At 34.4% G+C, this 17,553-nt stretch overlaps 1 protein-coding gene across 1 annotated transcript in view; it reads left to right on the top strand.

Annotated features, from left to right (window-relative positions):
* Positions 1-17,553, top strand: part of LOC149416592 (hemicentin-1-like) — an 84,772-nt gene that overhangs the window by 31,030 nt on the left and 36,189 nt on the right. The window contains exon 2 of the mRNA XM_089641280.1: positions 9,271-9,469. Within this exon, the coding sequence (XP_089497406.1) occupies positions 9,388-9,469 (82 nt within the window). The 5' untranslated portion in view covers positions 9,271-9,387. The remainder of the gene's footprint in view (positions 1-9,270; positions 9,470-17,553) is intronic.

The following is a 17,553-nucleotide window of genomic DNA, read 5'->3' as shown; positions in this document are numbered from 1 at the left end:
AAATATGTATTGTTAGTTCTGCTGCGCAGCGGAAGTAAACAGTTAGCATCTGCCAAATATTGAATTATTACAAATGTTTTTAGTTTACGACCATGTAAAATAACCTATTGATGGAATTGTAAAAAAACTTACAAGTTATTTTGGCAGTTTAATGGGCACAATTAACATTTTTTACTCATAAATATGGTATCTATTTTATATTTTTAATTATTTATAAAAATATAATTTGTTCATGTATTTATCATATTAATCAAACGTAACTATATCGTCATCAGTATAATACATCAGAATGAATCATAACAGAGTTATTTGTATGTGAGTTATTTGCTGAAATAGCAACTAAGAAGCTGTTTTTTGGACGTAAAATACAAATTTACACACCTTTTCGGTGTTACGCTGCATTGTGGGAAAATCTTAATTTTTCATTTATTTTCGACGTTTAATTATTTATTAACTCCGGGCCGTGATAATCGCGGATTAGTGAAAGCGAGTGGAGGATCATAGCCCGATTACTTGTACACGAGTTGTAGTAGGATATTCCATCATGCATTCCACAGGGGTAGACATAGAGGACGGAATGCGAACAACTCGGTTTTGGCACACACTCCTTGCCTCATTCACTTTCATAAACTCTACGTACACCTATAAACTGTGTAACGGTTTAAAACAACAAGCCCGACTAGCGTTACAAATATCGATTGGGAGTTTTAGGCATTCACATTATAATTACTACCCCTTTATCTTTGATAGTAGGCTGACATTTCATGCTCATATCGAAATGACTTGTAGTGCTTCACTGAAAATGCTGGGCTTCGTCCTACGCACTGCGAAGAATTTTAGAGACACCCGGGTTCTCCAAGTGCTATACATTGCGTTGGTTAGGAGTAGGCTTGAGAGTGGGTCGGTGGTTTGGAGCCCACATCAGGTGAAGTATTCCCTCATGTTGAAGAGAGTGCAGAAGAAATTTCTGAGATTCCTCTACTTGAGGGAGTATGGCTACTACTCGTGGCTCTATCCTACTGACTTTTTCTTGGGCATGCTGGGTATGAACCATCTACGGGTCAGAAGAGATGTGCATATTGTATTACACTTCTTCAAAGTAATTCGTGGATGGTTTGAAAATCCGACTATCATGCAGAGTATTAGTCTCTATGTTCCTGATGGTTATCTCCGTCACCGACAGCATAGACTGTTTTATCTCCCGGCCTGCAGGACTAACTTGCCAATGGTCATGCCGGTGGGGAGAGCAGTTTTGCTGTTGAACAGAATCAATTCGGATATCGACATATTTAGCTGAAGGTGAAGCTGCCTTTAAAAGGCAAGCTCTATTGATGCAGGTATAGTTGGTACACCGCTTACGTATTATGTAATACCATTTTACAAATGTACTTAAAAACGAATTAAAAATGTAATTTTCTAATGTATTTAAAGGAATAAACTAAGTGAATTGAATTGAATCTTCTTTCATATTTCTATATAATTATTGATAATGTTACAATTATTTAGATTACAAATGTAGTTATATGAAATTTTCCAGCAACTAGCAAGACTCAAAATAAACCAATAAGCTAAGACTTCGCATTAATGTCTCCTCGTATTCTTTGTAATCGTAACACAATGGATTGATCTTCACTTTTCATTCAAATACAGTCCATTTTAAATGACACTTGGGCATCAAACGATTTCTAGCGACATCCATGATTCCCTAGCCCTTTAATATAATTTCGAAATAACTAACGATTTGTAAGTAGTAGTCAGTTAATAAATTATTAATGGCGGTTCGCCTCGGCGCATTTTGCAAAACTAATTGAAATTTCGAAGTAAAAATGTTAAAAAGGTCGCTCATTGCCAAGGAGATAAAAAAACATCCCGGTACGTAACTAATTGAATATTACGAAGCCTTGTCCGCAGATATATTTTTAACGTTTTATATCCCTTTGTCTTTAAGCAGGATGATTACAGAGTACACTTAACTGAAGTAACCCCTTATAAAAATCAATTTTTAAAGCTATCAAATTTAATGAGATTTTTTGATCGTCCTTTTATCGTTTCCCTTTTAGCATTGTTATAATATGATTACGAATTACGAGCATATTATTAAGTATTAAAAACATATGAGAGGAAAAGGACGTATTATTAAAATAATTGTGAATTGAAAACAATATAATCCATAACACAAGACTATCGTAAGTCCAAATTCCATCTTATGTAGAAAAAAAAACAACCCGTAAAAATCAATATTTTTTTACCATAATACATCAATTTTCAATTTTCTACCTAACAGCGCCATCTCTTGGACGAGCTGGAAGTCAATTTATCTTCCTCCCAGTGACTGGAGTCAATCGCGCTAAAAAGTGAGCCAAATCCCAATTGGTAGGACCGTCATTTATTTCATATATTAACTGATTTAATGTCATCCAATTTTAGAGAAATAGGTATACGTCCGCGTGTGTAAGCATGATTGCCACCAACAGTAGAAAGAATGCATTGTCATCGACAACGAGCCTATCTTCCGAGTTACCGATCGATCGGCTGTCGGAAAGTGAGTTAATTGATCGTGTCAGACAATCGTATATATAGGCCGTACAATTGTAGTTGAGGCGACCAAGATTGTGCGCTTTGGTGCATATGTATACACATCCGATAGCGATGTCCTTGCGAAGCTTCACTGAGAAACAGCATTTGCCTTGCTTACGCCTACTTATTCTTTTTAGCATTAAAAAACCCCTAGAAAACCATTTAGCAGACATTCATTGACTGACCGAATCGAAGTTTTTTCAATTAAATTTTAATATTCTTTTCTGAAGTCTAATAACAAATTTGAAATATGCATTATGAAAGCAATGCATTTGTGTGAGTACTGTGTTCGCATCAAAGTATATCTTTAAATTTCCAATAGATGTCAATATTTTAATAACAATAATGATTTCAATTTTTGACTCCTGGGTAGTGAAGTCCGATTTTAACTCGACCGTTTTACATTTCGTCTGTCTGTAAATTTGTTTGTACGTTCCGTTTTGGGTTCAAGATGGTGACCATTTTAATGGTTTAGTGAAGATTATATTTTTCAAATGTGAGTTCGTCGGTTTATTTTTTGGACTTACTTATTCGCATTTTTTTCCAATATTACGGTAAAGTTTGAAAAAAGAATTGTCATTTGGCATTTTTCTTTGAACAAAGGGGATAATTCCTTATTTGAAAAAAAACGTTACATAAAATTTATGTTTTGTAATTAAGTAGGTAGATGGGTATTAAAATACCTACTTACAAATCTTACGATTTCAGAGGATATTTTGGTTCCGACTTATTAAATAAGAGATATTTGGGTACACACTTTATGGAAGAGACGTCTACTGTTCTCGGAATTACAATTTAACAGTGCTGTTTTCATTACAAGAATAATATAATATGCAAATTCCACAACTTTGACTTGAGAAAGTCTTGCACTAGATGTGCGATGTGTATTATGCCCACAATGATATTTCGCAAATATCACTTTAGCCTAAAACATTGTAATTTTACCATGGGAGGGCTAAAACACGAAATTTATTTAGTGTTAAGACGAAAAGGGCGTCATGTAGAGTGATGACTTCACGGCTCCGTGGCACGACTATTAATACCACGCGAGTGCACGCTACACGCCGTACGGTACATGCATTACCCGTGGCAACTTTAGGTTTATGGTTTCAATTTCCGGAACTCCCAGCAAGAAACAAGCTCATAAACCTACTGCCTCGCTGAACTAATATATCCAACACCTGGAGAGGTACTTCATGCGAATTTCGGAGAATTAAATCTAAATTTTCTAATTAAGGCGATGCACTACGTAGTAATTTAAAATGATGTTTTTTTTTTTTTTATATTTACTCCACACAGGAGGCCCTGAAGAAAATAATTTCCCTCAGGGCCTATGTCATCTTTGGGGATGCTGTGTGGAGGGTCTTTTTATGGAGAGGAAGGAGTGAACATGGGTCTTGAAGAGTCCCATGTTGTAGGAGGGAGGAAACACAGAGGCCGGCAGTTCATTCCACAGCCGAGCTGTTGAACTTAAGAACGAATCGTAGAAGCGACCCGTTCTCATGTGACAAGTGTCAACTGTGTACAAATGTTGGGCGCGCGTTTGGCGTGTATCCCGACTACGCACCGGTGCCGAAGGGATCAATGACGCTAGTTCCTCAGAGCATCTTCCATTGTAATACCGATAGAACAAGGACAGCATACCTACCTGACGCCTGTGCTCTAAAGATTGCAGTCCGTTTGTTAAGATTGGGGAATCTATCAAACGGACCGCCCGTTTCTGCACAGAGTCAAGGGTTTTTTTCAGGTATTTAGGGGCTCCAGACCAGAGATGGCTGCCAAATTCGACCGTAGGGCGCACTTGCGATTTGTACAGGGTGAGCAGTTGTGTACTATTAAAGTATCTGAGGGCCCTGTACAGTACGCCCAGCTTCTGAGAGGCCAACTTTACTCTGGCTTCGATGGAGCCCCCGTACCTGAGCTGGTCACTTATAGTTACACCAAGCATATCAATGGAAGGCCTGTTCGGAAGATTGCTTCCGTTGAAGGAGACTAGATTATCATTTGGATCCCTTTTAGACGTAATCAGACAGGATTGGGTCTTTGAAACATTAAATTCGACGAGATTATTTTTACCCCAGGAGGAAATACTCTCGAGATAACCGTCCATTCTCTGCTTCAAAGCCCTCCGAGCCGTTGGAGTTTGTGTGCCCTTTGGGGGCTTATCAAACAAAAAGCTATCATGAACTGTACTGTCATCCGCGTAACAATGAATCGGTGCACATGTCAAAAGGTCATTGATGTGCAACAAAAACAAAGTCGGAGACAGAACCGATCCCTGTGGGACGCCAGCATTTATGGAGTGCGAGGAAGAGGTGAAACCGTCAGCAACCGCCTGAATCGACCTATCCCTTAAAAAGTTAGCAATCCACGTACACAGGGATGCGGGAAGTCCGTAAGAATGCAATTTGTTGACAAGTCCTCGGTGCCAGACCCGGTCAAAGGCCTTGGATATGTCTAGTGCGACCGTTTGGGTCTCACCGTGACGTTCCAGGCACCGCCCCCAAACATGCGTCACATACGCGAGAAGATCACCGCACGAGCGGTTCCGCCGGAATCCGTATTGACGGTCGTTGATAATTTTGTTCTTCTCGAGGTATGTGAGCAGTTTGTCGTTGATCACACGTTCCATCACTTTGGACAGAACTGATGTGATCGCTATGGGGCGGTAGTTGGCCGGGTTGGAGCGGTCACCTTTCTTGGGAATAGGGTGAATTACCGCTTTTTTCCAACCAGAGGGCACAGTGCCACACTTCAGGGACATTTTGAAGAGCTTTGTCAAAACCGGAACTATTTCCGCAGCACACCTCTGCAATACCAGGGCAGGTATTCCATCAGGTCCACTAGCTTTGTTAACATCGAGCCCCCGTATGACGTGGAGTACATCCCGATGCCGGATCCTCAGCTTTTTCATATAGAAGCCGCAGTGAGGAACCGACGGCGGAACAGCACCCCCGTCGTCGAGGGTCGAGTTTTCCGCAAACATTTTCCCTAATAAGTTAGCCTTTTCGGTGGCGGTGTTTGCTAGTGAGCCGTCAGGTCTGGTAAGAGGTGGCAAACTGGGTTTGCAAAAATTTCGACCTATTGAGCCCGCAAGCGACCAGAATGCTCTGCTGCCATGCGGGCAGGCAGCCAGCTTTTTGCTGATCTGCAGGTCGTGTTCGAATTAGATGTGTTTTTGGTTTGAAAATTTGGTTGCCTAGAAATGTTTCAGATGCTTTAATTAAATAATGCGAGTAGAATATATCCTGGCCTTTGAAATAATCGAGTTTTTTTTAGATAAGTCTTTTTATAAGCCCAGAAAAAAATTATGTATAGGCCTCTGAAAACTGCTTTAAAGTTCAAAATCTCCTACTTACGAACCCATTTTCGGTTATGGTTTTATTGTATAATGTGGCAAATTAAGTTATTTATAAAATTATCGAAAAACATTTAAATATTTGTGCCTGATAATCCACAAAATAAAATAAAAGGCACTTTTTGGACATGGTTTTTTCTTGCGTAAATCAAAACAGGTGGATGGTGTGAAGCGGGAATGTAAACCTTATCGCCATCTACGTAAGGCGTGTTATTGATAGCGGCTCGATTCATAATATTAAAAGACGTAGTGCATCGCCTTAAACATCAATTCATTGAAGAGGTATTTTTTTACATCAACTGGACGCCCTGAGGAAGATATCTATAAAATTTTCCTCAGAGCCAATGTCATTTTTAGGGATGCTGCGTGGAGGGTCTTTATAAGGTAATAAAGTTCTGTGAAGGAAAAGGGTATGAGGGGGTGAGTAGGAATCTAGGAGTGACGGACGTATGAATGTTTCCCACCCGCTGCTGTGCAAGGCGATGGGTAGAGAGAGACCAGTTGAAGAGATCAAAGGGTCTCCCCAAGCCAGCCTCTGGTGGGCAGACGCATTCGCCGTCAAGACCCGAAAACGTCTCACCCAATGAACCCGGGTACCTTTGCTAAATCACTAAATGTAATCCGGCAGCGCATTATAATACTTCATCCCTTTGTATACAGTAAACTATTTTGCGTATTCGCTTTGTCCTTTTTTGGTGGCCTGATTTAATTGCATGTCCTTGTGTTGTGTCTGCGAATGTCCTTGTTGTATATTATGTTGTTTTAAAAGTATTTTGGCAACAGGTTATTTATTATTTTATGTATATCTATTTCACTGTTAGCCAATTTAGTTCCTTTCACATTTTAGTTTCTTTTGAAAGTGTAAATATATTATTTTCTCTACCATGTTTTGGAAAATTTGCAACTTATTTTGTTCTCTATCAAAAGAATCGTTGGCATTAAATATTGAAACCAATTTTTTTCCCGTGCATCTTTTATCGCCGTATTAATTTAGGTGTATTCTGTAGATCACAATATTAAAGCATCTGTCATTTGCCGTTTCCGTCAACCATTCTTCGAAAAATCAAGCGAAATTCACAACTCGGAAAAGTAACAAACGTTCACAATCAGTAATAAAGAGTTATTATGGTTATTTATAGGCGACATAAGTATCTAATAACGGAAGCTTGCTCTACGCTCACATTTAAGTTATTTCTGATGAACGTATTACTAAAATCTCAAATATTTCTAGACAGATCCCCACTAATGTAAATTATTTATATTTAATATTAGCAAAAACAAGACCTTACCATAAATATATTTTATTTAAAATGGTATGAAAATTTTATAAAACAATTTTCATCTATAAAATTAGGGGTAAGCACCAAATTTAATTTTTCTAGATGACGAATTAGTAACTCCCCGAGGGATCCCTGTTGAAACATTTGAGCTTTTAGTAATACGTTCATCAGAAATAATTGAAATAAACTCCACGGAAAGATCGATTTTCTGAGAAGGCCTGCTAGAGAAAAGTGAACCTTAGGTCGGTCCATTACGCCGGGCTGCGCACCGAATGTTGTTTTTACACTTCACCACTTATGTCGTTAAGATTCCCAATTTATTTTAGGGTATTCTAATTCATTTTTCGTAAGCATTATTGAAATACAATTTTGTTTTGAAATTTTTTTCGACGATATCATTTGTATTCTTCTGTAAAATACGCGAGCAAAAAACACTAAAATTCACAAAATGATTTGCAAATTTAATTCTCTTCACGTCGACAGTCCTCCAGCGGCACATTATAGAACCGGAATTCTGAAATTTGAATAATAAATAATGCAAATTTAGAGGTTAACTAAACAAATAAATTGTGATAAAACATTATTTTGGAACATTCACCTAGAAAAGCGCCTTGATTTTAATATTTTCTTTGTGGTTTTGAATTTGAATACAATTTCAATTAAGTTATTGAAAATTCCGGTTTCCGAATTTCGGCATATTATGACGATTAAAACACTATTTAGTACTATAAACCAATGCTACAATTTTTCCATTAATATTTACCGAGCCGGTTTCACCTTCAGTGAGCTATAAATTTAATAATTAAATACTGCTTCCCTATATGTGTACTGGGACACCGTGTACGGTGTCCAGAAATTCATAGTACAATCAAGGAACTGAGAGAACCGAAAAAACTTATTTTTTTTAATCAAAGTTTAAATATATCATTTAGATATATTTAAACTTTTTTTTCGGAAACTGAAGGACAGTAACCCCCTAGCGACCTATTGTTTGGAAATTTGAACTACAAAATTCTAACTTCGGTATCGATTTAGGTATTCGAAAACGACACTTAAAAAAATTACCAGAATATCGACCCCAAATAATGTGATATAGATTCACCAGTTTCGCGTTTATTCTTTGAGTTTCCGGACACCGTGTATATAAAGACTATTTTTTCTTATGAACAATACATAGAAGAAATGGAAATAAAAATAATATGGCATCTTGTTTTCCCTTTGAGCAGTTAAACGGGAATTTTAAAACTATATTTCAAAAGGGCAAAATATTCTCATCTCTGAAATAAACGTTATATAAATTCCTGAAAGCGAGCGATATCTTTGATTTATTGTTCAGATATAAAATTCTGAGATGTATTATCTATAACTCTGTCTACCTATAGAACGTATAAATTACAACTAATTGATGAAAGAATTTAAATTGTTGAAACTCTCGGATAGAATACTCGTTGTTATCGAATTATAGACAGCCCTGATTTACTGAGCCTAATCACCTTCAAAATATAGAATTACTCTATCAAAAATTATTTTCGATCGCGACAACAATATCAAGATTTAAATTCTCGTTTGTACCTAGATTGCATGTAGTTGACAATACTCTTAGATGTGTTCATGACACGGAATATAGTTACAAGAAGACTGTAATAACATACCACAATAATAATAATAATTTATGTTAGCATAATACTTTTCTTCTGCACGGGTTTTATATCATTTAAATAGCAAATTTTACTCTATGATTACTGTTCCACTAAATTATTATGTATTTCACGTGTTTGTAAAAGCCCGTGTGGGCGGATAATATAAATAAATAAATACAAGTATTATCTGCGTAAACTCATGGGAAGAATTTCTATCACTGAAAGATTCATCTCATCACACCTCTGAATGAAAAAAAAATGTTTTTTAGAAAAATGATGTAATTTGTCACTTCGATAACATTGTATGATTTTTAGTACACTTTTAGCTTTCGACTAAATCTTTAACTTTACTGTCTTCTTCATTTAATAAATTGCTGTTAAATCACATAACTTAACTCTGCATATTTGCTTTCAGGTCCCAATGAAAGAGCCAATATTGATCATTGACCGCTGCTCAGAGACGTCACTAGCGACGTGCACGGGGGCGCACCGGTAAAGGGGCGGCGAGTCATCATGCGACAAGGGGACCATTATGGAGGCAGGACTTAGAGCGATCACCTTGGTGTGCCTCTTGCTCGTCTATCGGTCCCTGGGAGATGGAGCAAGATTGCTGGGTGAGTTCACACCTATGTATCAATTAAATCACAAATTAAAATTTATTTTTAAATTATGTATAATGAAAATAATAATATCTATTTACGCGCTTTCAAACCTATACAACTGGTGTGGTCGCAAATTGTTTGCAAATTAGTTAGTATCAATATTTATAAAAATACAAAACACGTTAATTAGTAAGGCGGTAAATATATAAAAGCAAATTTTATACCGGCAGCAACAAAACTTGCTGTCTAAATTGTGCTTTGTTGATGTTAACTATGTATACGAGTTATTGTTATATACCTACATATATGTACAAGACGATAGCTTTCCCCTCCGGCATGATCAGTGGCAATTTAGTCCTGCAAGCCGGGAGATAACAGTCTATGCTGTCGGTGATGGAGGTAACCATCGAGAACCTAGAAATTTATAAAATATTATGCAGAATGTAACTGAACGTTCCAACTGATAGACAATAGAAACAAGGGAGATGGGCCACGATCAGGGTCTGCAATGGGCGAATTTCATGACGCCAGATCTCACTTTTCACAGGAAAATATCTGCTCCTCTGCTTTGTACACTTAAAATTGTAATAAATACTCCGTTCACTTTTGCAAGCTCAACGGGTATTGATAAAAATGAGTATTGCTGATTTATTAAAATCTTGTTAAAAATGTGATAGCGTTCCATTTCCTAATATACTATTAGTGATTTCATAATATATTGGAACACGTGATCATGCAGCAGCATTTATCATGTTATTAGACAATGACGAAATGCAAAAGTATTAGAATTTTTTATGTAGACGTATTCCGACATCGCCATAACACGTTCGTGTTTTACTGGTAGTTTATTATACTGTCAAATCATTCGTTAAAGGCCTGCAGTCCCGTTTTTAACAAGTATACGAATAATTTGAAGAGATTTTTAATAAAGTACTAGTTTAAAAAAATTTTAGAAATTTTAAATCGGAAATACCTTCCATGGCTTGTAAATGCATTGTTGGTCACATACTTAAAAACACTTCATGGGCCACGAAAAATTTCTAAAAATGCGTGGACATCGTAGCGAAAATATTTATGTTTTTTATCATTCCACCATGTTGTGTTAACATTAGTATTCTGTCGACACGTCTAGTGGAATATATCAACAGGTGCTTAAAACAACTTCATTTCGAAGTCAAATTTACTGAAATCCTAGTTGAGGTATACTAACTTACACTCAAAATCCTTTTGTGAAGGTCGAATGAAATATAGGTACTATTCTTTGTCATCAAAATTCAAAGCAGATTCGAGATTAATTTATTGATAGTTGGTGTTGAAGATCAAAAAACAGATTAAATATTACACTTGAATTAAAATCAAGAGAACACTAATTGCTTTATGGTACACTAATTTATCTTGTACGTACATATACAATATACATATGTACATATTTTATTCGGTGACTGGATAAATCATCAAAATGATAATTCATCACATCTTTAAAAAGTTACGAGTATATAAAGTCATGGAAAGTAATGAAACAAAAACTTTATTAACTGGGTTAAGTAGGTTAGGTTAGGTTAGTTTTTTTTTTCATTGTTTCTAATGACTTTATATCACTGTGGTGAGTTATCATGGAATCATTTTATTCAGTTTATTTTCTACAATTGTTTTTTACATTATTCTTACAAAACTGGGTAATATTCAGTTTGATCGTAAGAAATCTTTTTTTATACATTAGATAATATTAGTAAGTTTTTTTTCTTAGCCCGCCGTCCCACGGATCGGTGAGCAATCGAGATGAAACGAATGGTGCAAGGCCCTGTATCAAAATAATCAGTTTTTGGACACAGCATCTCTAATTTCTACAGACATATAAATATTTTTGAAGAGAATCTGTATTCAGATTCCGAGTTGAAATAGTAATTATAAAATTCCCTCGATAGAAAAAAGGCGATAATTATTATAGAAAATAGTACAAAATACACGTGAACTTAATATAACATTGAAAACATAACACAACAAAATTATTACAAAAATAAACAATATAGGTACTCAAACTAAAATTATAGACGTCCAGTACGTTTGACGTTGCCAATATGTTGGTATTGTATTAAATTATTATGTTCAAATTGGTTTTATTGGTATTACAAAGTACCAGTGTTGGCTTGTCAGCAACAATTTTAGGGTAACTATACTGACAATGACAAGAGGGATGGTATGAATAATAATAAACAAAAAAATAACAATAAATAAATGAAAATAAAAAATAGGTAAATACTAACAGGTAAGTAATAATAAGTATATGACAGTAAGTAAGTAAATATAAGAAAATTAAGTATAGAAGTATTATTAAGTTGTTAAAAAACATTCTGTAAAAAGAGTGTAATTTGAGATTCTCAAGAGTTCATCCTAGCAGCAGGACAAAAAACTTTTTAAAACTCGTTAAATACTTTTCCAGGATATCCATCAACATTAAACTCCAACAAAAATAACTTTGCAATAAAGATATAACTCGCACTTCACACTTTAGGCCAACATTGTATTCTCACTGAAGCCACCCAGAATTACGCCGAGACGAACGTTAAAATAGTTATAAATCTCTCAGATATAGCTTTGACGTTTTCCTTCGGCATTTAATGAGAGGGTTGCGAGAGTGAAGTTTCCATTGTTGAAAAACCTTGACGGAATTTTTGCTCATCTCTTCTTTACGCCCATTCTTCTCGGCTGATGGTCTTTAATGCACTACTGAGAATCTACTGAGAATCAACAGAGTTTACTATTAACCAGTGGCGTGCACACCTAAAAAGGCGGAAAAGCTGTGCTTTCTGTTGGCACTTACTGTTAATAAAAACGAAAAACCGTAAATCCTAAATTATTTTTTGTCTTCATTTTAAATTAACCCCTTAGGTTAATTTATTCGCTTTTGAGAAAAGCTTAAATGGTATCATAAAAATCGTTGTATTTCCCTTACTCTCATGGTGAAAATATGAATTAAATTGTATTAGAAAGAAAAAAAAAACACGCTTTATATTCAAATCCATAAGTTAACCATAGAATAATGAAACCAAATGTTACAACCGCAATTTATGAAATTTTGTGTTTTTTTGACTAATTATTTTTATATTAAATGACAAAAAATGAGGTGAAAGTAATATTGGTATTACATTTGTCTGGTAAAATATGTGTTTTTTGTCGTTATTAGAAATTTTAGTGATTAGATGAAAAAATTTAAGGTCCCTTTTTAAAACTTTTTTAATGTTTGACTTCAATATATTAATATTTCGAGAATTATGTTTTTATTAACACCCTGTATACAAATTTTTATTTTATCCCGCAGCATAAAGAAAAATTAGAACATAAATACAGTACTAGATTCACGCGCAATGACGGGTTAATAGTTCCGAAATTTAATAATAAATACGGACAGAGAACGTTTGAATACAACATACCGAAGATATTTAATTTATTACCTGACACTATAAAGCAATGTAAATCTATGAATAAGGTTAAATATATGGTGAAAAATTGGCTATCGGAAAAAAAATATTTATTTTAATATGTATGAAAAATTGTATGAAAAAATTGTTAATTCTGTAGATATAAGATGTAAATTATAACTTTAAAAAATGTATTTGAACCTAACTTTAAGCACCTGTTGACAAGCCAATTCAATCGGCTTAGCAGGACTTGTTTGTTGATATTATGTACTATTTACTACTATTTATTTAACTATTTATTCAAAAAAAAAAAATAAAAAAAAAAATAAAAAAATAAAAAAAAAAAAATAAAAAAACATTACAAAATTTTAACGGGTTTTTAAATAAATTTGTAAAGGATAATTACATAAATACAAAAAAAAAAAAAAAAAAAAAAATTCCTGATATTATATTTGAAAGCGTATTTCATTACCTTTAAAAAATTGATTTTATTTTTCGGATACGTTCAGAAATATTCCATTTATTTGGATTTCACTGTGAAGCGGAAATAGACAAATTCTACGACTTGCCAGAGGCCTGAGAGGTTAAATGGAAATTAAAAATTTTGTTTAAAACACCATTTTTTATTAAAAATATATCAACATGGTTTCAAAACCAAAGGTTTCTTCATCAGTAAACAAAGGATACTGAAAATTAACTCATAATAAGAGACAAATAAGTATATTTTAAAGAAAGAAAACAATAAGCGGTGGAAGAAAATAATTATTTACTTGTTATTGTACAAATTCACTACATAAAACAAATAAAATGTCAAAAATTTTTAATGATCAATGTATTTATGTAAGAAAAACTACAATTCAAAAAACAACATAAGGTACCTAAACAACAAAAAATATTATGAGTATAGATATGGCCACATTTTTTTTAATATTTGATTATTAATAATATTCAACTGAATATTAACGCTGTTTAAAATTTCTAAAATTTCAAATTTATTTCTATTGTATTTGTATATAACATTTTACATTGCTATGTCATAAATATGATGATATGTTTCAAAAACATTTTTGGGAAATAATTTATTTTTTCATAACTTTTTAATATTTTTATTTCACAATCGTTCGTTAATTTTTTTGTATACGGGTGTTAAGGGTTTGTTAATTTTCAAATATTAAATGCACAATTCATATCTGAACTTCAAAAACTATACACGGCCTACCTTTTATGATAGATCAATGCACGCCACTGTTTCTACTGAGAACCTAACCTAGCCTAATGTTTTTTCTTTAGCTCATCGATTTAAAAATAGCTAGATGCGTTCTTCGCCATATTTTTATCAAACATTTGGTTCCAAAAAGTTTCAGTTCGAGCAACCCAAAATATAATATCAACAGTCTTTTCATAAATGGAAAAATATAATATCAACAGTCTTTTCATAAATGGAAAAATAAATATTCGAAGCTTCGTAAAGCTTGATATAAATAACTTTGTAGATGGTATGAAATACGAACTAAATACGGTATGCTTTTTGTTAATCGGTTGATATTTTTTTTTTTTTTTTACAGTATTACCGCACAAGAGTCCCAACTGCTCCCGTCTGGAGCCAGTGAGACTATGGCATCCCCAATTGGGGTATGTTGTGAGGCTGAGGGTATTGGGGAGGGGAGGGAGATGGGGAAGAGGAAGGTGGGGAAGTACCTGGCTATTCAGATCTGGTCACCAAACACGGCTAAAGCCATTTCAAGCAACGTTTCAATTCTGAATGGTGGTCTTACACCAGGGCGATACTGAGAGTATCTTCCACTCTGGAACGTGCCGCAAATATACTATATATTATTTTAAATTAATTAATTGTGAAATAACACAAATTAATCAAATAAAATTTATTTGCGCACGCCGGGTTCGAACCCGCGACCTTCGGATCTGTAGTCAAAAGCGTATACCACTAGACCACGCCGGCCGTCAATTAAACAACATTTAATTCATTGTACACTTCCGTTATAAAAAATATAATTCAGCCAATAATATAATACAATGAATTCATTATTGCTCCATATTTTATCTACAACTCAAGAATTCTTTTCATATGTAACGACAGAGAACACAATAAGTAGAAAACTGTTCGAAATAGAGTAATGAGATTAATACTTAGACGAAATAGTTTTTCAAGGGAAAGTAAAATGTTAAAATAACTAAAATGGTTAACAGTGAAACATTTACTGACTTCGAACGCGATGATATTTATACATAAAAATTGTGACGAGACAAAGCCAATTCCCAAAACAGTTTACAATACAAATTAATGAAATATAATGAATTATAATGCGCTGCCTATCTTCTTATATAATATATAAAAATCAAGTGTCACTGTGTTCATACACGCTAATCTCCGAAACCGCACAACCGAATTCAATGAAATTTTGTGAATCAAAAACTTTTTTTTCATAATATTATATATATACATTACAACCACAAATTTTAACTTCCCTACATAGAATACGGTCTGTGGCAGGAAAACGTCAGACCGGGCCCACTAGTATAACTATAAAGTTTGCACCAATTGATAGATCAAGCTGGATTGTAGGAGCCATATTAACCAACAGAAAATGTAATAAACAATATAAATTAGACATTTCTAAACTTGGATGTAAAATGGCTAAAATAAAAATAATAAATTAACAATTTTAAAAAAATTCCAAAATCTTGAAAATAAGGTCATTTGTATCGCTTTTTTGAATTTTATACCATTAAAACAAAAACAATTATTTCTAAACACAGCAAACTTATTGTGTTGCACCAACCGACATGCTTCGTGATCAATGCTTACCTCATCAGGATTTAATTAAATCTAAATTACAAATATAGACTTAAAGATGTAGTGGGTGAAGGAATGGATGGAAGAATGAAGGGGTTACAATGGGAACAGAGCAGAGGATCAAATAGATAGTTTTTAATAAAACATTTATTATACAATTATTTTTGAAGATGCCAAATAGAAAATATATATGACACCCGCTAGCAATAACTATAGCGTAATTAGTACCGCTTTTAGCCGCCTGTAAATTTAACCGTGTCAAGCTGGAAGTATCAATAAAATATAATTGCATTGAAAACCATAAGCATTACGAACCTACCACCTCCTCATTAAAGCTTGAATGATTGACAATATTGTGTTCCGTATTATTTCGATCCTTTGAACTCCACCATAATTGAGCAATAATAATAATTATACCTGTCGATTGTCTCTACAAATCCTATTACAATGACGGGTTCACCTTTCGCACCGAGAGGGCCAATCTTGAACAGTTTAATGCTTTCTCCTACTAATAACTACCTCGACCAAATAATGACGCTGTTAAATAAATGCGCCGACATAAACACGACTGGAGCGAATTATTGACCGTGAAGCTGTAAAACTGTGAAGCATCTGCCGCAGACACGAAGAGAAGCCTATGGACCATGGAGGAAAAGCATTGACGTACAGAATTTAACTAATAATGAATTGAGATGACTTAAAAATAAAAAATATATATTGACATTTTCACTAATTTCAGTATCATGTTTTTCAAAACGTCTCAAATAAAATTTCAAGGGTAGGACACATACTGGACTTTATTCTCGTCTCATCTCTACGTCGGGATGCACCATCTTGGACGCTTCCTCTCGCTTTCATTCGAATAATACCGAAAGTCTCTCTGGACTGGTATACGAGTGTCTGTGTGTGGCGGGCGGGCAGCACAAGTAGAATTTTATACAAATCTACGGTTTTATTCCGAGATTGATGAAATTTTGCACACTTGACCTTCAAAACAAGAGGAAGGTCACTGTCTAAGTGAGATTTCTAAAACTACCCGACCCCCTTTCGCATCCCTTAAAACAGAATTGTCTCTCCTGACTTCAGCTAGCTAATTCTAAATAAAGAAAATAAGCAGTTCATCTGATAGTAATCGATACATAAATTGAGTCTCTCGTTAATTATTCATTGCGTCTTAATAATTAAATTCTTATACGCTGGTTCAACGTTGGTATTTAAAGCCGGCCTTAAGCTTGGTTTAAGGCCGTTTTAACCATACAAACGCTGTGATACTAACCCAAATTTGTCACTGTACCAACTTAAGTTTATAAATAATGGGGACTCTGTTTAATGTCCTTAATTTGGAAAATTTCAGGATTCGAAAACCAGCATAGGCAATACCAGAAATTTTTAATCAGAACTTTTTTTTAATTGTTTGTTTTATTTTGCCAGTTTTAGTGTTCTCACTAAAATTCTTCTAAGAAAACTCTCGTGTTTCGTGAAAACTCAAAACGCCCGTGTCTGTTTCGCTGTGTTGAGTTCAGCCTGAATGCTAATTTATAGCTCTTAGCGTTAGCAGCCATCTGGTTATCCGGTAGTTGAATTGTCTGGTTATCTGGTGTCTGTCTGTCTGGCATTCTTCACTTCTTTGTTGCGGACACACACTGCATAAAAACTAGAATTATTAAGGTATAACCCGCATTCCGAATTCCGAGTGGATTCATTTATTAATCTATTCGATATCCACTCGAATGAAATATAAGACATTGAGTCTGCAAATGAATGAGTAATCGGTTTGAATTTCTGAATGTCACCTGGTTTTATAGGAAAAAAATGTCCAAAATTGGTCATCAGAATTTCAAAGGCGTAATATTAATATAAAT

This window comes from Hesperophylax consimilis, chromosome 16, assembly GCF_061612785.1.
Source record: "Hesperophylax consimilis isolate HC1 chromosome 16, BYU_Hcon_1.0, whole genome shotgun sequence".
NCBI classification, from domain to species: domain Eukaryota; kingdom Metazoa; phylum Arthropoda; class Insecta; order Trichoptera; family Limnephilidae; genus Hesperophylax; species Hesperophylax consimilis.
This window is presented reverse-complemented; position numbering and strand designations above follow the sequence as displayed.